Raw genomic sequence first — 25349 nt, 5'->3', positions numbered from 1 at the left:
GGTGGTACTGGAACAGTTCATCTTCCGGCTTAGACAGCGGAGTGGATCCAGTGCCACCACCTGGTGTCGCTGGAAGAGGCCGTCCATTTGGCTGAGGACCATATGGTGGCGTATTCGGGGTCCGGCGAGGCCTCTTCTTCTCTCTCTCTCTCTCCCTCTCCTCCCTCCCCCCTCCTTCCCCTCGTCCTGTTCCTATTCTCCAGAAACAGGGAATTCTGACCCTAAAACCAGTTCCCTGGTCCCGTGGGCCAGTCAACCCACCAGTTTTCCCTAACCCTCTCCACTCTCCCCCACAGGCTGGTGAATCCGGTGTGGGCATGAAGTCTGGAAATGCTGAGGGGAACCTGGGAATTTCCAGGACCGATGCCCCGCAATGGAGGTGGAGACATTGGTCCGGATCCCCAACGCGCCACAGGCCGCCCCCGATAGAGCAGGAGCATACCGGATACCTGTGAGAATTAAAGAGGGTACATGCCAAGCCTTGGTAGATTCAGGCTGTAACCAAACCTCCATTCACCAAAGCTTGGTTCGAGACGAGGCTTTGGGTGCAAACCGTTGGGTGAAGGTGAGGTGTGTGCACAGGGATATTCACGATTACCCATTATTGATGGTCATTATTCAATTTTGGGGACAAAAGTATTGTGTTGAGGCTGCGGTTAGTCCCCACCTCTCCCATCCACTAATTTTGAGTACGAATTGGCCGGAATTTACAACTTTATTTAGGGGAATTTTTGTGGATGGGTCCTGTAACAAAGTGTATTGGTGTGTGGTGTGTGATTCACTGGCTGGGTTAGCGGTGCCGCAAAAGCCGCAGCTTCCCCCACCCTTAGAGGATTTCCCTACAGCAGACACAAGACGAGACCCTTAAGCACGCCTCTGACCAAGTGAAAGTGATTGGCTGTCAACGCCTCCGGCCAGACATTGCACTCTCATACCCGTATTTTTCAATTATTAAGGAATGGTTGTATCGAGTGATGCAGGACACTCAGACAAAGGAGGATACAACCCAACAGTTAGTACTGAAGAGCCGTTGGGAAATTTTATTCCAGACGGCTCATTATAATGCGATGGCGGGTCACTTAGGGCAGGAAAAGACACTGAACCATCTAATGGCCTGTGTCTATTGGTCGGGCATTCACAGGGATGTTCGCAGTTGGTGTGCGGCATGCCGTGAATGTCATCTGGTGAATCCACCGGCAACCACAGAGCACCATTGTGCCCCCTTCCATTAATCGAGATCCCCATCAGGCCATTAGAGCAGATGGCACGTGGGCATCGCTTTGTATTGGTTCTGGTGGACTATGCAACAAGATATCCAGAAGCAGTGCCTCTGCACAACATTTCAACATGAAGTGTTGCGGAGGCACTCTCCAGAATTATCTCCAGAGTGGAGATTCCAGAATAAATCCTCACTGATCAGGGCTCTACGTTTATGTCACGTACACTATGCGAACTGTACGAATTATTGAGGATTAAATCGATTAAATTGATTAAATCAAAGCCACAGATTGAGTCACCCCAGTCACTTGCACAGCCTACCTCTCACTGTCACAAGTCACGGAGGTTGCCAGGTTGCAAGGAGAATTCGTTGACGTGTTCTCGCCTCCTCCCGGTCATAAGAATCTCATAGAGCACCATATCAAAATGATCCCAGGGGTAGTGGTACCTAGTCGTCCCTACTGATTACCCGAGTACAAAAAATAAGTGGTTTGAGAAGAATTAAAGGCCATGCTAGATATGGGGGAGCCAGCCCGGTGGTGCTGGTTCAGAAGAGTGATGGCTCGGTCGGTTCTGTGTGGATAATAGAAAAGTGAATGCGGTGTCTAAATTTGATGCTTACCCAATGCCTCAGATTGATGAACTGCTTGATCGGTTAGGCGTGGCTTGCTTTTATTCAACACTGGATTTAACAAAGGGATATTGGCAAATCCCCTTAACTCCCATGTCCCGTGAAAAGACAGCATTTTCCACACCGTCCGGTTTACACCAATTTGTGATGCTTCTGTTCGGTTTGTTCGGGGCCCCGGCTACGAACAAACCGAACAGAAGCATCACAAATCTGAATTTGTGGATCAGAATCTGAGGTTTTTGAGGATCTGAGGATTCTGTCCATGAGCCACTGCAGAATCCTCAGACCGCACACTGCTTAAGCCACTGCCTATCTGAATGACATCATCATTTTCAGTAATGATTGTCAGCGGCACCTGCGGCATCTGAGTGCTTTCCTGAGATCGTTGAGATGGGTGGGACTCACAGCAAACCCAAATAAGTGCACAAATGGGCATGTGGAAGTATGGTACCTGGGCTTCCACTTGGGTCATGGGCAGGTGCGGCCCCAAATTGAAAAGAACGCAGCGATTGCAGACTACCCAAGACCTAAGACCAAAAAGGTGGTGAGACAGTTCCTGGAGCTGGCTATCTATTATCATAGGTTTGTGCCTAATTATTAGGCAGTCACCAGCCCGCTGACTGATCTGACTAAAAAGGGGGCACCAGATTCAGTCCAGTGGATGGAGCCGTGTCAGCAGGCGTTCATGCAGGTGAAAGCTGCACTTTGCGACAGACGTTATTGCACTCTCCTGACTTCACTCTCCCTTTTATCTTGCAGACGTATGCATCAGACAGGGGGTTGGGAGCGGTACTGTCCCAGATGGTGGAAGGGGAGGAGTGCCCCGTGCTGTAAATTAGTCACAAACTCTCACTGAGGGAGACTATGTACAGCACGATAGACGAGTGTTTGGCCATCAAGTGGGTGGTCCTCACCCTCCGGTACTTTCTGTTGGGGTGTGCTTTCAGCCTTTGTTTGAACAACTCCCCGCTCCAGTGGCTCCATTTCAGTGGCTCATGGACAGAATCCTCAGACCACAGGCTGCTTACGCCACTGCCTATCTGGATGACATCGTCATTTTCAGTAATGATTGACAGCGGCACCTGCAGCATCTGAGTGCTTTCCAGAGATCATTGAGATGGGCGAGACTCACAGCAAACCCAAAGAAGTGCGCAATTGGGCATGTGGAAGTATGGTACCTGGGCTTCCACTTGGGTCATGGGCAGGTGTGGCCCCAAATTGATAAAACCGCAGCGATTGCAGCCTACCCGAGACCTTAGACCAAGAAGGTGGTGAGACAGTTCCTGGGGCTAGCTAGCTATTATCATGGGTTTGTGCCTAATTATTCGACAGTCACCAGCCCGCTGACTGATCTGACTAAAAAGGGGGCACCAGATTCAGTCCAGTGGATGGAGCCATGTCAGCAGGCGTTCATGCAGGTGAAAGTTGCACTTTGCAACAGACGTTATTGCACTCTCCTGACTTCACTCTCCCTTTTATCTTGCAGACGGACGCATCAAGGGACAGGCCGGATGGCTCCCCAGCCTAAGTCAGGCGATGGGAGTATGTGGTGATGTGGGTGTGGCTGAGCGACGTCTGTGGAGAGCGAGGCTGGGAGAGGAAGAACGGTAAGGATTGACACCTGTGGGAAATTATCTCTTACAGCTGTTCTGTGTTGCAGTTAGATCTGGAGAGGGATAAAAGAGACAATCCAGACTGGCGGAGAAGATAGTGATGCATGAAGCTGACTGTGTGTGATTCTGATTGTGCTGCAAAGCCATTAGTTTGTGTGTTACACTGAGTGTTGTAAATAAAAAGTGAGACCGTCCTCGTGACTCATCACAACCGCCTGGACATGGGTGTGTGTGTGTGCTGCAGCTGGGCACGCAGGGGTGGGGGGCCCGCCTCCGCAGCGCCGTGCCTGCTGTGAATGTGCGGTGTCTGGCGATCGTAACAACGACGGCCGTAAACACCGGGTTTGTGACCCAGGGAATAAAGAAACCACTCTTTCTTTGAAAATATGGGTACCGCAGCCCCTCGGGCATGCGGCGAAATCAAAATCAAAGGATTCACCTCTCGGCCCTCCACCAGGTGATGGAGTAGTCTGTTCACCACCTCCAAACTTGTAGCGGGTCTCCATGTCCCTGGGTCGCCAGTCTCAGAGGCGATTTGAAGCCTTTCTAGGGTTCTTGGTGGCAGACCGTGAGACGGGGGCATCAGCTTCCTGCAGGGGCCTCTACGCCGGGGCCGGGCCACAGATGGCCTCCATCTGCTTCCCATGCAGGTGAGACAGCGATCATGGCCGCCAGAGGTGGAGAGGTAGGAACGCAACCAGGAACTAAACACAGACGGAAAGGCATCTTTAAAAAGACACTCTCCGTCAGTGCCACTCTTTAGAGAAAATATACTCTTGCATGAATATATACTCTTTTAGGCTGTCAAAGCACCCAGGGGAGTTCTCTGCACTCAATCCGTGCATAAGGGGGAGAAACCGCTGTAATGCGCCGTAAATCCAATAGTATGCAGAGGTGAATGGACCGGCAGTGGAATTCAGCTCTCTGTGAATCAACCGCTCGGATCCGAAGAAAAAAATCTGGTTGTGAGCCAGCTCCTTTTATACCCGTATGTCTGGGGGAGTGGCATGCAAATTCCACTCGCCAATTCCCATTGGCCTTTTCTCAAAGATCAGAGGTGTTTGGGGCTCCCAAGAGCGACCCCTAGTGTCACTACATCGACACAACGTCGAGTGAGTGACGGGGAACTGCAGGTACACTGCGTGAGAAGATATTTAGTGTTGCTGACAGAGACAGCCTGAGGCTCAGAGTTGTTGACCATTTCACAGGCAGTCTGACAGAATGATGGAAGAAAAAAAAAATCAGATTCATCTTTCCTCCCTTACAAGCATGCATGCAAGACATGCAAAAAGAGCTTACAACTGAATTGCACGAAAACATGTCCAGGTCTCATTTCACACCAAAATTAATAACAATAAATAAAATAATTATAATAATAAAAACTAAACTTTGCTTAAAGAAAATGAAGCCTATTTTGGGACCAGGATTTTTGTAATTGTGACAATATTTTCATGACAATTAAGCCCATTTTCTCCAGAATTCTCATTACTGTAATGTGTGTGTTTGTAATTCCCATTATTGTCAATGAAGATTCTCTTAATTGTAATACAGCTGTTTGTTTTTGTTGTTTTTACTCTATGATCATGTCTTTACTGTATTACAAATACTACTAAATACTTTAAAATTAAATTATACAGTAATTGTTCTTAAAACTACAGTAATGAGGGCTTAATAGTCATTAAAATAATATCACAATGCAAAAAATCTAAATGGTCCATAAATGGTCTTTAAAACCTTAATGGTTTTAAATTGGTCTAAATGGGTTTTAAGTGAAATACACAAAACCTAATATTCACTTTTTCTGAGTGTTGACCACTAAAGTAAACCTATAGTGTAATGTATGGGAAGGCAGAACACGGAACACGAAAGCTGTGTATCATGTTTTGGCATTGCGAGTAATTTATGGCACTTCATTGATCCCTCAGGCTTGTTACGTAATTCAGAAACAGAGGCAAGGTGAGAGACATTGGAGGAGGGCGACATATGTCATGAGATGAGTGGAGCTAAACTCCAGGCGTGTTCATTAGTCGTCATCAATCTCCTGCCTCCGTCCTCTTCTCTCTCTATCTTTTCTCTCTCTCATTGACCTCCTCTTTCCCTCCTTCTGTCCCACCTTTGGGGGCTCCATGTCAGAACAACCATTTATAATGCAAGAACAATAAAGCCAGTATCTACTAGTTTGTGTCGTGCATTTTGGTACAATTACATTTTCACCTGCCAGATGAATATGTTGTGATCTGCACAACTTTTTCTGAAACTATCCTTTTAAGATGCTCAGTTGACAAAAAACTTTCTGGTTTTGCATAACTTAACTATGTGGTGTTAAATTCTGTTCAAGACAAGATGGAAAAAGTATTTCCAAACCTTTAATGTCTGTAATGTGACAGATTTGTGAAACTGAACATTAGCAAGAAATAATGAAGGAACTTTACTGTATCCATTGAAATTTAATTGGATCATGAAAAGTTAGGCTTTTGTCAATGTCAATGTTATTTATAAAGCACAATTTAAAAACAACCACTGTTGACCAATGTGCTGTACATAACATTGTAAAAATAACATACAGCATAATACAAACAATACATCACATGAAGTATAACATGCAACAAGAAACCATCATTTATTAAAAGCTATAGAAAACAGATAACTTTCAACCTTTGATTTAAAAACATGTACAGTTTTTGCAGTTCTGATACAAACAGGCAGAATATTCCAAAGCTTAGGTGCAGCTACAGCAAATGCACGGTCTCCTCTTGATTTCAGTCTAGTCCTAGGTACTGATAGTAACATCTGGTTTGTAGATCTTAGAGACCTCCCGGGGTGATGCCCAGATAAGAGTTCAGAAAGATAAAATGGTGCCAAGCCATTTAAGGATTTATATACCAGTAAGATGACTTTAAAATCAATTCTATGGCGGACTGGCAGCCAGTGTAGTGAGACTAAAACTGGGGTGATGTGTTCACGTTTTCTTACACCAGTCAGAAGACTAGCAGCTGCATTTTGTACTGTTTGTAACCGAGAAAGAGCTGATTGACTGATTCCCTTATATACTGAATTACAGAAGTCAAGCCTTGATGTAATAAGTGCATGAATTGCCTTTTCAAAATTCTCAAAAGAAAGAAACGACTTCACTTTGGCAAATGATCTTAGATGAAAGAAACTAGATTTAACAACATAGTTGACTTGTTTGTCAAACTTGAGCTCACTGTCAAAGAACACATCCACATTTTTTACACAGACAGAATTTTGCCACTATTACAAGAAAGATTCATAAAATATTATGAGACCAAACTTTTTTATTTTTTAGAATGACATGAACTGATGAATCATACACAGTAAGACCAGGGACATTTATTTAGAAAGTAAATGGAGTACATTTTGATTTAATGTTGTCTTTAATCCATCAAACTTTTGTTAATTAGCTTGACACACAAAATGCCCTTTCCTCCATTGTGAACAGTTCTGAGCATGATTAGAAACAGTTCAACTAGCATTTTCACTTGAGCATAGTTTGATACGGTATGATCGCAAACCGCTCCCAGACAGGATTTATCAGCTCAGTTAGCTAACCTTACTCAGGATAGAGAAAAATTCTGGTGGAACGGCTTTAGTGACGATGCGACTCACAACTGGTCACTGGATTTTGCAGCCCCACAGTGGAAAAAGAAACTAACCATGCAAACGAGCCATTTCAGTATGGAACGGCATGGTTCCACAATGAGAATATTGGGTCTGATGGTGAAAAGTGGCTACAGTTAACTGTGTTACCTAAGGGGAGACGGCTTCCGGTCAACAGCGAGCATCTCTGATTGGTCAAACATAAATTGATTATTCATTGTCTTGGGTTCCTTTTCATATTTTGTTTGATCCATAAAGCTATCAGCAACATGACAATAAAACATACTTTGTTTTTTTCTCTTTTCGGTGCAAGCACAAGGGCATTACAAACATTGCTCTTAAAGCCCTAGTTGACCCCCAATTGGTTTCAGTTCACATTAAGAATTAATTAGGCATCGTGAAGGTATCGTATTGTCCCTGACCAGCCCTACTTCTTTATTACACCACTCATGTCTCTTTACATCCTCTTTCCGTATATCATCCACTGATAGAAACTATAATTATCCTAAGGCACTCTTGCTCTCTATCACATTGCTACCATCCTGACATTCCTAAAAAGGCCTCGTCTTTCTGAGTCTTTCCCTCCCTCGGCTCTCACCATTTATACATGTGTGGCCCTATGGAAAGCTTGCCAGGATGAGAGATATTTTTAGAGTGAAAGCAAATGGATAAGGGTAACATATAGGATTGGAATTAAATCAATATTTTAGTGCAGTACTTAAGGTGAGGGTGGGCGAGCCATTATCTGCCACTAATTGCCCCTATTGGCTCTATCTGTTGAAAGGGATTGCTATGACAGCCATTAAGTTTTATACAAAGTCTTGAACCACTGGGATGAACCATTACTTTTCCATTCAGGAGGAAAGGAAATACGGCTCAATTCTCAAATTGACAAGAATACAAAGTGACAAGAATACTGAGTTTTCTGGTGTATATTTTTTAGACACACAATCTTACATGTATTTAAATACTGTCATTTATTTCTGAAAAAAAAAAAAAAAAACAAACAAAAAAAATATATATATATTTAGCTGTGTATCCTTATTCTGAAGAATAGGTTTGCATCATTGTCTTAAAATGGCAGACAAATGGGCCTAGATTAAGACATAATGCCTGGATTTTTTGTAATGGCTGGGTTTGGCTTGGATGTTCTGGTTGGATCGATAGCTGCCCCTCGGTGGACATTAAACATGGAAAATGGAGCTCACATGTGCCCACAGGCCCAACAACACTTACCGATTTGGCCACTGGGGACAGTGTTTCGAATTTCGGTAAGCACAGATTGATTTTGGCTAAAAAACAGTTAACCTACTGTTTCTGATTTCAGATCAGTCTGCCAAGTTTACAAAAAAGTGCCTGAAAAGAAATGCTGCCTGTCAAAGTCATTAACTGTCTGGGCAACAAGGCAGCTGCCTTTCAGTTTTGGACGCAACCAATGTGTCGAGACTCAGGAAACACACCTAAGAGATTCCAGCGCATCACTAGGACAAATAGACATTAATTAAATTTAGTGAGTCTTGGTTTTACTTGAGTACTGTAGCTGTTAGAATAACATGACCTTATAATAGAGAAAAGAAGAATGCATGAATTTGACAAAACTGCAGTGAAAGTATATGAATAAATTAATGTGTGTATATACTGTATATTACTATACATCCGGAATGAAATATACTGCAGCAGAACTGCATTAATCTATTGAAAATATCAATATTTGAATATCACAGAGGTTAATGGGGGGAAAACATCCCATGATATTGGATCAGTAAACAGTAATCACATGCTCTGACTTTTCTTAAATAAGACATGCTGTATGCTGCATTAAATTAAACGGTCAATACATAATGCAGCCATGCAATATTAAGAAAAATGATCACCTGTGACTCAGCTCAGGAGCTTAAAGGGAAAGTTTCCCCCAAGATGGAAATTCTGTCGATAATACTCACTCTCATGTTGTTACAAACCTGTATTGCTTGCTTTCTTCTGTGGAACACCAAAATAGATTTTAGGCAGAATGTTAGGGACTAACAACCTCAGTCACCATTCATTTTCATTGTATGGGAAAGGGCAGCATCAATATTCTTCAAATATTCTCCTCTTATTTTCCATGGAAGAGTCATAAAAGTCTGGAACAACATGAGGGTGAGTAAATTATAAGAAAATGTCTGTTTTTGGATGAACTCTCCATTTAAATTTGTCTATTCTGGAAACTTCAACGAAGGTGAAAACAACTTTCCGTGGAGTTAAAGACAATGGTGATCAAAGGCACAAATACCTAACTTGTGGCTATCAACATCAGTGTAAATTACATTAGATTAAAAAAGAGGGCTTGTGGAAATGCTTAGGCCACTGCATTACATGTCTTAAATTTGCAAGGCTATTTCAGTAAAGGGTCTAAAACACTTTGTGTGGGACTGCAATTACAGCTTTATTTTTTCCCTCCTCATCCTCTCTATCTTCCTTCTTCCAATCATCATCTCTTTTCTCAACTGCTAGAGGGGGCTGGTTGTTTTTTGTATTAGACTTTGATGTATTTTGTAGACTCCTAGTGTTTGGCAATAAAGATCTTGCTTTCTCTCTTCCTCTCGCTGTTGGAGTGCACGCAGGAGCAAGTGGGTGGAGCATTGCAAGTGTTGTGGCCAATGCATTTTAACATCGAAAAAATTACACACTTCACCTTTAATTTGGAGCTGTGAGATCAGTCGAACTCATTGTTAATGATGCTAGCTCTTGGGGTTGGAGTTTTCACTTTCACTTTATCAAATGTCCCTTCATTTTAGAAGTGATGAAATCTTATGCACCAAATTGCTGTTTGGAGTATCCGACCTTCTTGAAGACCCTGAGTGGTGCCTTGGAAGGGATGGGCAAGGGAATTTATAAGAACAATGTACAGTTAGCAGTACTGATCAGTGGACAAAGACATTTTAGGGTTTAATCTTCTGCCAAGGTAAATTAGAATTAAAGTGATGTTTTCCTTATAAGTTTTGGTGGGTGGGAAGCAAATTCTTCCTGATGGTTTGGTTTGGTTTGGAGAAAATGGGCATTTAGGTGTTTTTAGGGAATGAGGCTATTGTACAGAAAAATCGGCAATGGGCCATTAAAAAAGTAAAAGGTTGACTAGACAAATGAAAATGGCTGACTCCAAATGTGTCATATAGCGGCTGTGCACCAGTTATTAACAATTTAGTGATGTCCTCTTTTTGGCACAAGTTTGACACATCTTCCTCCATACCTGCTATTTAAAATGAAGGCTGATTGAGTGGGTTGTTCTCTGGGACAAATTACACTAGGTACTGCAGAGTGTGTTTTACTTTCCTAAAGAAGGTGGACATGGACTAATGTACCTGCAAAACAGAACAATGGTTTTGGTCAACAGTTTGTACAGTGGCTCCTTCATTTCTGTTGTGATATGTGACAGAAAGACTAGGGCCTACTCGAGCCGTATGGAAAATGTATCTAATCTGCTGGCGATTCTACGTCAATTTGACATTGCTTTGGGGCAAAACGCAGACACTGCATGGCTAGCCCTTGAAAGTCAACATGAAATCAAAATGAACCTTTTTTACTTTCTTAATGCATGTTTATCATTTTACTGTGAATGATTTACCAGTGCAGTGTATTGCAACTCCTACCTTTCAATCACCTGGCTTCATTCTGGTATAAAATGCCCACTTTTAATAATCCATAAATTCCCAATGGATAAAATCAAATATGGGCTACATTTTTTCCTCATTGAATATCCTGTTTCAGTCAGAAATACATCAGATTTCACAACCAAGCATTATTAACAAGAACATCAACAACACCCATACTTTATATATCTAACCCTCCAACTCAGGTTCCCTCTGAACTGCTCTCAAACAGCAGAAGCAATTATGTTTTTCATTGACAAAATCAAAAATATTAGCGTAGTGATCAGCAGGTCCTCATGCCTGCATGGGCAAATTACATCTAATTTGTATGAAATAGATCCACAGCTCTCAGAAGAACAACAGAGAAGGATGATTTTATAAGACTAAGGTACCCCTCAGGCCTTTTACCCTAGCTGATGATACAATTTCTAAAAAATATCCCAGAAAAGCAAACACAGAGTTGGAAACATAGGAGTGGAGGTTGCCTTGGGCATAGCTCATTTCAGCCGATTGCATCCGCAATCTTATTCTTTCGGTTGCTACCCAAAACTCATGACCACAGGTGAGGGCAGGAACATAGATTGAGTGGTAAACTGAAAGCTTCGACCGCAGACTCAGCTCCCTCTTCACCCCCATGGTCCCGTACAATGACTACATTACTGCCGCCATTGCACTGATCTGCTTATCAGTCTTATGCTCCAGTTTACCCTTACTCGTAAACAAGACCCCAAGATACTTAAACTCCTCCACTTCAGGAAGCAGCTCACTCCCTACCTAGAGGGGACAATCCACCCTTTTCCAACAGAGAACCATGACCTCAGACTTGGAGGTGCTGACTCTCATCCCAATATGTCAGAGTCCAACACACTCAGCCACAAACTGCCTCAGTGCATGCTGGAGGTCACAGCCTGATGATGCCATCAGGACAACATCATTGGCAAATAGCAAAGATGCAATCCTGGGGCCCCCAAACTGGACGCATTCTGATCCTCGGCTGCACCTTGAAATCCTATCCATGAATATCACAAACAGGAAAGTTGACAAAGGACAACCTTGGCAGAGTCCAACACCCACTGAGAACAAGCTTGACTTACTGCCGAGAATGTGGACACAAACATAAAGCCACAGCTCCAAGCAACCACTTCCGCAAAGGAGGCTTTAAACAGGGCCCATTCGGACTCTATGTCCCCAGCCCCCCTAGGGATGTGGGAAAATCTCCTTCAGAGGTGGTAGTTAAAGATTTTCTGGACAGAAGACTCCACCAGACCTTCCCAGTTCACCCTCACAATTCACTTAGGTTTGCCAGGTCTGTCCGGCAGCCTCCTCCGCAATCTGATCCAACTCATCACCAGGTGGTGATTAGTTGACAGCTCTGCTCCTCTCTTTACTTGAGTGTCCAAAACATATGGCCAATGGTCTGATGATACAACAATACAGTCGATCAATGACATTTAGCCTAAGGTGCTCTGGTACCAAGTACACTTATGAACAACCCTGTGTTCGAACATGGTGTTTGTTATGGCCAATCCATGACCAGCACAGAAGTCCAAAAACAAAACACAGCTGGAGTACAGATTGAGTGGGCCATTCCTCCCAATCACTCCCCTCCAGGTTTCTCCATTGTCGCCAACATCAGCACTGAAGTTGCCCAGCAGAACTATGGAGTTCCCAGGCATCCCTTCCAAGGCACCACTCAGGGTCTTCAAGAAGGCTGGATACTCCAAACAGCGATTTGGTGCATAGGCACAGACCACAGCTAGAGCATTCCCTCCTGCAACATGAAGTCGCATTGAGGCGACCATCTCATCTACTGGGCTAAACTCCAAAATCGTGGTGCCGAGCTGAGGGCTTGTGAGTATCCCCACGCCCTCGGCACCTCTCACCCTGAGTGACTCCGGAGCAGGAGAGAGTCCAATCCCCATCGAGGTTTACTCTTTGACTGGCCTCTCACCTAAAACCAATTTGACAAGGGAGGCCCTACCAGGAGCTCATGATCCACACAACAGTTACTGGGGCACTCAAACACTATATTATATTATATTATACTATATTACATTTTATTATATTAAAAATGCTTTTATCAAAATGTAAACTGTTAAATGTTTATGAAACACAAAACAATTCATGAAACAGCAAAAGTGTAAAAAATAAATAAAAATAGCATACAAAAAAAATATATATATATATATATATATATATTTTGTTCACCAACATCTACTGTATAACATATAAACATATGAATAATAATTAAAAAAAAAACTAAAAAAACAAACTCTCTAGCCATGACAAAGCTCCATAAAGATGATTACATTTATGCAATCTCCCTCATCTCAGCCAGCCTGGTTACTTTAAAATTGATCGACACGTCTACATAATTTCCTTTGATCTAAATTATGTTTGTTGTCAGAACATAAGCTAATATATCTGGATGGCATACTGGCATGGCCTCCAATTAAAAAAACATAGTGCCAATTTCTCACATAAGACGTGAGGAGTGGCAGTTAAAAATAGTGTGACTCGTTGAATGTCAGTGTGTCAGTTTCCTCCTACGTGTCTAGGAAATCTGGTGTTTTATTTCCTCGCCTTAGCAACGACCAGTCACCCTCTCTCCCCTTCTCTTTCAAATAGATTTTTCTTACAACCTCATCGCTATACGTTTGCACCTGTGTCTGGATTTTTAATGATTCAAAGGGCTGGTGATTAGCAGTAATCAGGCTTAACATGGTAGGGCAGAGGAGCAGTCCAACAGGCCACTTTAATGACTTGACACTGAAATGAATTCGTCATGGAAACCATTGACCTAGTGGATATTATGGAAGCAGAATGTCAAGACTTCAGGAACTTCTCAATGTCCTTCACGGAATAAAGATTATGATGCCTTATTAAAATGGCGATCGCCGCAGACCTCACTGCTCGTAAACACTTGTCACATGAAACAAGGAGCAGAAGGCACAACAACCTCTGAAAAATTCCACTCAGATAGTAAAAGGGTAGTTGACACTTACGTGTCCATGGATTATTTTTTTATTTTTTTTAATCAACTTGAAGAGTTTAGGTTAAAATGTATCTAAAAGTATAATGGGAAGTGTAATAGCTAAATAATAATAATGGTAACACTTTACAATAAAGTTATATTCATTAACATTAGTAAATGCCTAAGAGATCATGAACTAACAATGAACAATAATGTTCATTTATAAATGTACAATTGTTCATTGTTAGTTTGTAATACATTTACTAATACAACTTTTAATGTTAAATTTGTACTAGTATGTTGAGATAAACATTAACCAAGATTAATATGTGCTGTAAAAGTATTGTTCATTTTTAGTTTGTGTTAACTAATGAAGTTAACTAATGTTAACAAAAACAAACTTATTGTGCAGTGTTGCCATAAAAAAAATGATAGAATTAGAAAAATGCTGTTATAGATGCAGTATAACATGTCAAATTACCAAAAGTATTTCGTGGCATCCAACAATAAGACATGAATATTTTTCCTGTGCAAATATTCTGGTCAGAGATACAGTAAATCATTAACAAACTTACCTTTGGTATCCAGTTTTAGCTCTTTAGAGGTGTTGCAGCTGAAACAAAGAGAGAACAAAACAGTTTTCTTTAAGGATGTGTGTAAAGAGGTAAACAACTCAAGGCCAGTAAAAAAAAAGTATTGCAGTATTGAGTTCAGCTGGGCTAGTAACAACCATCTCAGGCTCATACTCCCTGGAGAACTAACTGCAGTCTATACACCCAACATCATTACAACCTAACCAACACTCCAATAGAAGGCCTGCTTTTTCTCTTTTCTTTTTCCCCTAAGCTTTTTAGGTGTGCCAAAGTATGTGACATTTAATTGTAAGCAAGCAACACAAATGCATGCAAACAATAACAACAACAACAACAAAACACCTAGGAATACAGCGCTGGTCTAAAGGGAGAGTCAGTTGAATGGAGCTTCCTGGGGTGATCAGTTGCCAAGGGTTGCAATAGCATGTCAGATCGACAGGCCATGAATGGCATAAAGAGTTCTATAATGATGACGTCAGTAGAGACAAAAGAATAAGGATGACAGAGAGAAAGAAAAGACAGAGGAATAATTTGTGTGTGTGTGCGTGGTTGCGTGCATGCGTTTGTGTGTGTGTGTTTGTCCCGAGATGTGGCTTGGGTACCTCCTGTAAGTCTGGTTTATTTTTTGTCGCTTTTATTGTCCAAGTCAAATCACTTTGTAATCACAATATTCACAAATCAATAAATTATATTAATATCACACCTCCTTTCAACAAGCCATCTGAAGTATCATTCTTGTCCATAGCACAAACGGTGCAGGTGAAGTTACATGCCAATGTTTTTTTGCAAGCACAGCTAATAATTCAACAGGGTGAAAATATATAAAGCACATGCTGTCACAAACACCTCCTACCAAAATATTATTCTAATAATTCACTCTGAACAATACACAATACATGCTTTGTGATGCATAGCAGAACAAATTAATGACAAATCCATTACCATATATTTATTATCGCTTGCATTTCACATTACTGCATGGAGATAAACATATAAATTGACTATATGGGCTGTGCCATGAATTAATAGAGCTAATTTATGTTCAGTTCCATCTGTTGATAAAATTATATGTATTAGGATACAAGGCAACTGCTACTTCCAGAACTATAGTTACCAATGTTTTTGAGTATTTTTGAGTTTAAATAAATGAGTTTTAATAAGATGTTTTGAGGCATGGGGGGAATGGAAAAATGGAATGGAATTCAAAGAAATTAATATGCGTATGCTAACCCCCCCCAAAAAAAGAGCCAAACAACATGAAGCAGGTTTACAAGAATTGCAATTCAGTAAATTCCTTTTCTTGTCATTCCAATTCAAATTCCAATTCAATATCCTGTTGTGCATCGCCAATTCAATTCAAAGCTTAATAGCAGCCTGTGGGAGTCTTCTGAAAGTTCCGGAGTTCCCACCCTGTCAACATTCCATGTCATGTCATCTGAGTACACATTTGACACACATCACATGTGCAATATTCATGAGACCCCATTATCACAGACACATTTTGATCCTCTCTCTCTCGCTTCCCCCCCCGTCTGTCTTTATGGCTTTCTCTCTTTCACTCTTTGCCCCTCAATCTTTCTCTCGTTTTCTCTTTCTCTCTTGCTGACCCTCTTCACCTGCCTGCTTATTAAAATCTCATAGTATTAACTCTGCTGCTCATGGCCAGGCTGAATAATTCAATCAGACTAAAGGAGTCAAATGAATCTTTAATGATATTAAAGCCACAGGGGGAGCCAAAGCTGGACTCTGCCAGCGTTTACTTTGGCCTTCACCTAAGGGCGATTGGCGAGGGGCTTGTTCTGCTTGACAGTTGTGGCAATTTAGGCAGCAACCAACATGAATTGTCACAGAGATTAATTTTTTTTTCACATGTCACAAAAAAGAATGATTAAGACAAAATGAAATGACTAAAGAAGGGTTTTATGTTGATTGAGAGTCCTATCAATGCGCTCTTCATGCTCGTTTCAGATGTGCAATCACATTTCACCCGGTTGCATTTAATATCATAATTACTACAATGCCATTGAGGGTCATTAAGAAATTGAACCATTACTTTTTTCTTTTTTCTCAAGCCAGAGCCCAGAATAGCTAACATTAATAGAATAGCCATCTACCAAAAAGTTTTAATAAAAATTGCACATTGTAGAAGTTGCCCAAGATTGGTCCCAAAAATACCAATGGTTTGAAGGGTATGTGTGTGTGTGTGTGTCTTAAGGTGTTGGCCACTTTTCTTAAAGGAGTCATGCCATGGGGAAGCAAATTTTCCCTGATCTTTTGAGATAAAAGTGCTTGATATACTGTTAAACTAATGTAACTTACAGAACTAAAAACATCCTCCAAAAGACCATTTTACAAAACCAGGATGCAACAACAACTCATTCTTCTGCAACTTTTGGACATCAGACATATGTATACATCAACACATGATGTAGTTTTCTGCATGATGCAGATGTGAAATTTACACGATGCATTGTTTACATGTCATTGATAACTATTGGGTGATCAGAAAATAGATCCAAACATTAGCAACAAGTGGCTGAAGTGACTATATTGGAACATTATAAGCATGTAATTTGACTGTGAATGTTATCCTATACGTTTATACATTTTTACAAAGTATTCTGAGTGACTGACCTGAATTGGTTTCTTTTAGTTCTTTGGCTTCCTCAAGTTCTTTAGCTTCTTCCTCTATAAAAAAAAGATAAGGTTAGATAGAATGAGTTTCCAGTATCCAAATAAATGTTGTACCCTAGGTGTCAAAGATATCCATTTTGCTCTTCAAGAGGCAGATGTAAAACATTTATTCACACATGCTGAGGAAAAAGAAGAAGAGTTCAGGGACATTTCAAAATGTGTACAAGTATGAATGTTGCGACATTCATCCTGTGAGGCTTGCAGGGGCAAACCATGTAAAAATGTCAAGTGTAAAACCATACAGAATTTTTTTTTTTGAAATTAGACACAGATTCACAACTGAAATTAAATAAGGTAAAGAAAACTAAAGTGGAAAAGTACAATATAGGCATTTGTAGTTTTGTTCAGTGAGTAATGACTTACATTTTAGTCTTTTCCTCACATAAAGCTATAATTTGACTTTATAAGACTTGGAATATCATGCACAAATGGGTTCACGTGGGATTTTAAGTGACATGATGTGAGTAAATTAGGATTTTCATCTTTGAGTGAATTATTCCTTTAAGGTAGTGAGATGAGATATTGAACAGCTGTGTAAACGTATGCAAATTTAATGACTGGTATGGACTCATAATTTGTAGATATTAAGAACACCGTCCTTCACAAATCCATTCTTTATTCCCACACCTACACAATATATACAGTGTACACTGTATATCAAGTGTGTTTGTTCGCATCTGGTCTCTTTAATAGAGATAATAATGGATACCTCTCTTTTATGGATTCTCTTTAATAAAATTTTAGGCCAAGAATTAGAGTGAAGGCTTTGCTCTGTGACAAAAAGAGGATTTCTGACTATTCACATTGATTACATGGAAATATGCAGTGTAACTCCTGGAATTTTCTGAGATGTACATATGGAAACGAGAGTAGAGAAGTTTTTAAAATCTTCATATATTTTAACATTTTAAAGACATACTGTACATCCCAAAAATAATCTATCAAAATAAAGGAGAATATACAGTATATTCTAACCAGGAAGTAATTGCGCTCACATAAGCAATGATAAGCACAATTTGGAGGTTGCATTTTCCCTCTAAAATTTAATTTTTACACCACGGATGATTAGGTTCAGGGTTGGGTTTAAGGTTAGGGCATAGGGTTAATAAAGTATGCATTCCTGTTGACTGCATTACTTCGTTAACAACTAAAAATACAACAGGCTTTTGGCGCCACCCTGTAGACATCGCACCTCAACAACACTTCTACACTGGGTTGATTTTCGGTAAGCACAGACCGATTTCAGCAAAAGAGAAAGAGTAGAGTAGAACAGAGTAAAGAAAAGAGGAGAGGAGAGGAGAGGAGGGAGGGAAGAGAAGAGAAGAGAAGAGAAGAGAAGAGAAGAGAAAAGAAGAGAACAAACCTACATTGTTCATTTCCTTCTCTAGTGGCTCTCAACCCTGATATGTGAGCTAACAGACCCATCTCAGAAGCTGCTCACTGTAGTTAGGATCCCCCTCAACCTCTCCACACATATTATGACAGCCAAGAAAATGAGTAACTCGGCTCTCGACTCTGACTGACCTCCTCAACCTTGTGTTCCACAGTGTGATGTGAGGAGTGTCCAGTCCAATCTCCACCATAGTACCCGCAGCTTTACTGGAGCAGACAGCATCAATTAGGCCTGCACCTCTCAGACCACCCCATTCACCACATGAGCTCAGCTATTTCCAAAGTGTATAATGATTGGGGAAAAGGGCAACATTCTGAATATTAATGAATTTATCTAATTTTAAAAGAATAAAATAAATAAATAAAGTTTAAAAACTTGGCAAACATTGGCAAATGATGTCTCAATTTATGTTTATTTCAATCACTTTGGGCATTTTATATTATCTCAGCTATATTACAACAATTTCTGATTTATTCTGCTTGTAGAGTTACAATTTTAGTGCATGTCTATTTCACAAATAAATCTGTATTGTCTTTTTTTTTTTTTTTAGCAGTCAAAATGGGCAAACTTTGCACATCCATTGCAATGAATCCATTCCTTCCCACTTCAAACACTGTTTGCACACATGCAGTGTTTAAGGGATTTAGGAAGGTGCTGTAACAGTTCTTTCTGCCATATAATGTTTTCAGATAAAATAACATACAATGAATATTCTACAATTGGGTGGGCCTTTAGCCCCATTGTACCCTTTCATTAAAAAAAAATAAAATAAAATAATAATAATAATAATAATAATAATAATAATAATGTTAGTAAATGTATTTACTACATATTGCCTGTTCAAAACTGTTAAAAATACTCTGTGTGTGTGTGGACATTTGCACAAATCCCGTTTTACAGAAAATAATGCAATTTGTGGGAATTATGCAGTACCCAGTAAAGCAGGTGGGGAAGCTAGAGAACAGTATGGGGCTAGGGGCTATATTTGAGAAAATTTGAAATATTTTGAGGTCAAATTTGATTCATATACATACAAAAAAATAAAAAATAAAAATAAAATATTTAAAGCTGCATAACATCAGAAAGTCAGAAGGTGAAAGGTCAAGTGTTTTTTTTTTCCCATAAAGGTCAAAATTGTCCCGTTAAGACAATGTACACTGTAAACCCTAAAGTTGTCATTACTGTAAAAATCAAGTTGTCTTAATTATGTATTACTTGAAATGTCAAGTTTTGGACTCATAACTTAAATATTTAAGTTCATTGAACTTATTTTTCTTAAAAATCCACAGATTTAAGATTTGAAGTGTTAATAACTCAAACTACTGAGTACAAAATTGAGGCTATGGGGAATACCCACAATCCCTTGCTGGTTGAATTATGTTTCCTTGGTCAAAGGGAACAGATTGGGGAATTTAAATAATTGTTATTAAGAATTCATAGATGTTCTAGCTCTTTTGTTGTATTATTTATGTTTTGTTGCAAATAGTTGTTTGGTGTAATGTCATCTGTGTCTCTTTGGTCAAGTTGGACCCTGGTCACACTGTCTCAGTTCTCTTTGTGCATGTGCAGCTGAAGTGCATATATGCATTTCTGTAAAGAATTATTTAATAACTGACCTAGAATCAGTTATCATCTTTATTTGAGCTGTGCTGTTGTTTGATCTAAAATTGAATCAATTCAATTAAAATGTACAACAGTAGAAACAACAATATTTAAATTCAAATCTGAGTTAAGTTTACTTGCATGTAGTTAACTCAACTTAAATAGTTAAAGGGGTCATGAACTGAGAAATCAAAATTCCCTTGATCTTTTGACATATAAGAGGTCATTGTACAATAAAAACATCCTGTAAGTTTCAGAACTCAAAACTTTCTCGTTAGTCTAAATACAGCTTATATTTAAGCCAATCTGCCAAAATGTCAGGATGTGAAATGTGCCACTTTATTACATAATAGTGTGGCTAAACACTGCCTCCGCAGAAGATGATCAACGCCTGCTTCTACATCACTGCCTGTTTAGCCCACAGATTCACGCATATAGTAGGTAAATAACGAGAGAGGCAAATGCAGGTCTATGCAGAAACCAAACGATAAAGATGGCTCCGAAGACAACAAGACGCTGTGCACTGCCAAGTTGTGGAAAAACAAAGTCTTCGCATTGCCTTCCTTCTGATCCCAACATTAGGAAAGAGAGGATGAACTTTATTTTTAATGAAGTTCCAGACCACGTCAGTAAGAAATTGGTCCTTTGTTCACTTCGTTTTACCACGGATTCGTTTACAAACAAGGCACAATTCGACGCAGGATTTTCAGAAAGATTGAAACTAAAAGACGATGCCGTGCCGACTATATTGGATCCGACAGTAATGTCGCACCACACAAGTGTGAGTAACTGCTTTTATTACGTGGTCACTATTGCTTTGTCTGTTATTACAGATCGTTTGATATGTACTGAGTATTTATGCATTTTTAACCTAAATCACAGCAGCATCCATCTATGAAGGATGTAGGCTGTCAAACATAAATGCAGAAGTTTACATCGGTGGGCACAGAGCTGTCCTTTGGAACTTTGGAACCTAATCATAGAAGCAAAGGTTTTTTAAATATGCAAAACTGTTAGCCAATCATACCAGTGGGCATTTACTTCCGAGTCTACAATCCGCCACGCCTATTCAAACGGTGTGTTACGATGAGGGGGGTCAAAACAGGACAGATAATAGCCTATTACTTCTAAACTAAGATGTTTTTTGATGTAAAAATCTTGATAACATTATAAGTGGACCTCAGTGAACAGTAAAAAAAAAGGCAGTTCATGACCCCTTTAAGTTCACTCTACTTGAAAACCAAGTTAACTGAACTTAAATATTCAAGTTTTGGGAGACCCCATTACTCAGTGGAAATGAGGGAATGAGTTTACTCCATCAAATGAGTGCAATGAACTTATTAGGGTTTTTAGTGTAAGGAAAAATTGGTTACAAATAGTTTTTTCACTTAAACAATTATGTCCAATACTATATTTCCTTTTTTAATTTTGTTTGTTTTGGTGGTCTGGACAAAGTCACAACATTTGGTTCTGGTACCAACAACTATGTGGTATTTATAATGTATTCTTTACAAGAGCCAGGTCAAAAATTACCCTAAGACTATAGACGGGTTAATAGTGAATAACAACTTACTGTAAATTATGGTCTGTTCATTATATAAAGTGATCGTATGCCTTCAGAAGACTTGGAATATGACGTATGGACTTTTAGACACCTTTGGCTGCTTTATTAATTGTTAAAGTTAGTCACTGTCTACTCCAAATGTGTTAAAGGAACAGTTCACCCAAAAATGAAAATTCTCTCATCATTTACTCACCCTTATGCCATCCCAGATGTGTATGACTTTCTTTCATCTGCTGAACTCAAATGAAGATTTTTAGAAGAATTTCTTAGCTCTTTTGGTCCATACAATGCAAGAGAATGGGTGCCAAAATTTCGAAGCTCCAAAAATCTCATAAGTCATCATAAAAGTAATCCATAAGACTCCAGTGGTTAAATCAATATCTTAAGAAGTGATATGATAGGTGTGGTGAGAAACAGATCACTTTCACATTCTTCTTCTTGTGTTTTAGGTGATTCACATTTTTCATGCATACCGTCCCCTACTGGGCAGGGAGACGAATTTCAAGCAAAAAAGGACTTAAATATTGATCTGTTTCTCACCCACACCTATCATATCACTTCTGAAGATATGGATTAATACACTGGAGTCATATGGTTTACTTTTATGATGCCTTTATGTGTTTTTGGAATGTAAAAATTTTGGCACCCATTCACTTGCATTGTATGGACCTACAAAGTTGAAATATTCTTCTAAAAATCATTATTTATGTTCTGCAGAAAAAAGAAAGTCATATACATCTGGGATGTTATGAGGGTGAGTAAATTATGAGATCATTTTCGTTTTGGGGTGAACAATCCCTTTAAATTCAGCTAACAAATATTCATTAAAGTTACACTTTGTAAGATTTTGTTTTCTTTAAAAAATCATTAATGAGCGAGTACACCAAAAATTCGTCTTCTAAACCATGTTTTTGCCTTACCCGATTCACTATGATAAGCCTATAATAATGGCTTATATTTTACAGCTGTCCGGATGGATTTAACGGAAAATTGCATACTTCTGCCATTTGTCCATGCGTGTTTACATCATGTCTGTAAATAAAGAAAGAAGGTCCGGTGCTTATGGTGCGGTGGAAGGTGTGGTAATAGCTTGAAGCTGAAAGCTTGTAGCCACAAAAAATGAGCAACATTGACCATGGAATGTTCAAAAAGGCAACCCTCTGAGGAATCACCCATTGTAAAAATAAAGAAACCCCGAACCAAGAAGAGTCTGCAAGCAAAAAGAGAAAGTGACAGAACCCGCAATAAAATACAAATGAACATCAGCTTGGCTTTTCAGAGGTGGTAACAAGTCCGAGAAAGGATTTTAAACCGACCCAGAGGTGGCTTTTTTCTTGCTTGACAAGATATTTTATTAGACCGATTGTCAGCCAGGTAGCTCTCTAACATTAGCGTTGTAGTTTGTTAGATAGCCTTAGCCACTCTAATGGGGCATTTTATTATGGGTTGTGTTACTGCAGTGCTTGATTACATTTGTGAGGAAGGACAGTGGAAAATTTTACCTTTATGTTGGTAAAAATGCCAATCTCTAAACCATTTATTACCTTGGTCTTTTTGCCTAGAATAACCTGCTAGTTAAGTCATAATAGTTTCCACCATTTGACCTTATCTGATATGACTAGCAATCGTTATGCCTAATGTCAGCGGTGCCTCACTTTTGTCACGTTATTTATTTTAAAATAATTATGTTTTCAATAAGTCAAAACAACAGCAGAAGATACTTACCTGCTCACAAAATTTGATGTCGTTACTGACATTCGTGCTGATAAGTGTACCCTGCAACCATGGGTACACTTCTATGCCTCAAAACATTAGATTCATCCATGCAGAAGAGCAGAGCCAAAGCCCAAATAATGTAATTACCAAAACAATGTTCCTCCACAATTAACTTGCAGTTTTATGCTTCAACTGCAACCGGGCCAAAAGTTACAAGTGTATCTTTAAATTACCTCCTTTTGTGTTCAGCAGAAGAAATAAAGTTATGCAGGTTTGAAACAACATGAGGGATGTCATTCCAAATGATGACAATATTTAAATTTTTGGCTGAACTATTCCTTTACGATCATTCTAGTGATCGTCTCTTGTCTTAATTTCTGAAATTTTGCTATTTTCGAAAACTAATGGCAGGTAAAATTGTGGGACATGTTTTGTACCACTTCTCAGGAATGAGTGATGTACTCTTAAAATGTGATTTGGGGGTTAGAAAATCCTTTTGAATGACAGATAAGATGAAAATACTGTAGCAGTAGTAGAGTGAGCAAGTGGAGAATCTGACTCACTCAACAACTCGATTATCTCAACAGGTTGCTGACCCGTTCACTAAATCTTATTCAGGTTTGGGCTGTAACGGAATACATGTAACAGCGTTAAGTATTCAGAATACAAAAATGAAGTAACTGTATTCAGCCCCGTTACGTTTTCAAGCACCTGTATTCAGAATACAGTTACTTTATAACATTTTGTTAGAATACTTTTAGAATACTTCCTCATAATGACCACAAAATAAGGCATAAAGAAAAAAAAAAAAATACTGTCAATCAAGTGAGAAACTTGATTGTTTTTCTGAACAGCGCAGACCCGTGCTGCAAATGCGTCTTCTCGCTCTCTCATCCCCAGATCAGGAGCAGTGCATGACTGCAGCATTGCCAGGGTTTCATGCCAAATTAGGATAATTTGAAAACACAATCACGGGTTAAAATCAAAGAATCACAGGTTGTGTTTTTGGGATACTTTAAGAATGGACCGCGGTTACCAAAAGGTCTGATGTTTGGCACTAAAGAATAGAAATGCAACGTCTTATTCATGTATAATGATTACTGGATTTAATATCTGGCAACCGCACCGGCACATCTTAACTATCATCTTAACTTAAGTTATTTCCACAAATATAACATTTGTGCGCATGATACATTGTTTCCTGCGATTGTTGCTTTGCAAATACATTTATGCAGCAGCTGCAGATGCGGCTTCTTTGAAAAGGCAGAGTAAAGATGGACGGCTCATGATAAGCATTTGGTGAGACACGTCCACATCAGAAACTTACAGAACTGTTGAGAAATAGCAGATATTAATGACAATAATGGGCTACTATGAATAGCTACAGAAATATATATATATATATATATTTCTCACTTTTTAAATAACATCTCATACAAAGTAATGCACAAAAAAAAATATAAAACAACAGTTAAAAAACAAAGGATGAGAAAAAGAATCAAAAGCATACAAAATAAAAGAGAAAGCTAAGTGAATAAATCGGCCTAAATATGAAATATGTGAGCAAGCCTATAGTTAAAAAATCATTAATATACATTGTTGTCACATGACCTCACTACTTTATGGCATCCAGTTATCATCTAAAAAATAAATATGGTTTATTTGCATTTCTTATCTAATTTTGTGTCAAAATGTATTATTCTTTGTCACTCCAATCGAATAATGATTTAAGAAGAAGATTAAAATGTTGTTAAAATATAAAAATATTGTAGCTGACAACAAACTACCTCCGGTTTGTCTTCTTCCTTTCATAAAGAAAAAACATTAGTGTCCAACTCCACATCTCATTTAAAGAAACAAGCTATTCAGATTCACTTAGATTAGTTAGAAGTGGAGGTGCAGCACTTCAGATAAGATGATAATGACATATCACACTTAATTCCTCCAACTGTGCCTTGCCTTTATAAATAAGTACTCTAAAACTATTCTTGTATTCTAAATACGTAAATTTTTATTTTATGTATTCTGAATACTTTCCTGAATACATTTAAGAGAGAGTATTCAGAATTCACTACCAGAATACTTTCTTAAAGTAATCCACCCA

The 25349-nt window shown here is 39.4% G+C and overlaps 1 protein-coding gene across 2 annotated transcripts in view; it reads right to left on the bottom strand.

The window, feature by feature from the left end:
• The window catches only part of LOC127417188 (CD276 antigen-like), a 136987-nt gene that overhangs the window by 26287 nt on the left and 85351 nt on the right, over positions 1–25349 (bottom strand). For both annotated transcript variants that reach the window (XM_051657015.1, XM_051657016.1), the window contains exons 6-7: positions 16911–16964; positions 14259–14296 (exon numbers count right to left, since the gene is read on the bottom strand). In XM_051657015.1, the coding sequence (XP_051512975.1) occupies positions 14274–14296; positions 16911–16964 (77 nt within the window). In that variant the 3' untranslated portion in view covers positions 14259–14273. The remainder of the gene's footprint in view (positions 1–14258; positions 14297–16910; positions 16965–25349) is intronic.

The sequence above is a fragment of the Myxocyprinus asiaticus genome, chromosome 26 (genome assembly GCF_019703515.2).
Source record: "Myxocyprinus asiaticus isolate MX2 ecotype Aquarium Trade chromosome 26, UBuf_Myxa_2, whole genome shotgun sequence".
NCBI classification, from domain to species: Eukaryota; Metazoa; Chordata; class Actinopteri; order Cypriniformes; family Catostomidae; genus Myxocyprinus; species Myxocyprinus asiaticus.
The sequence above is the reverse complement of the archived record's forward strand: the minus strand, read 5'-3'. Positions and strand labels throughout refer to the sequence as shown.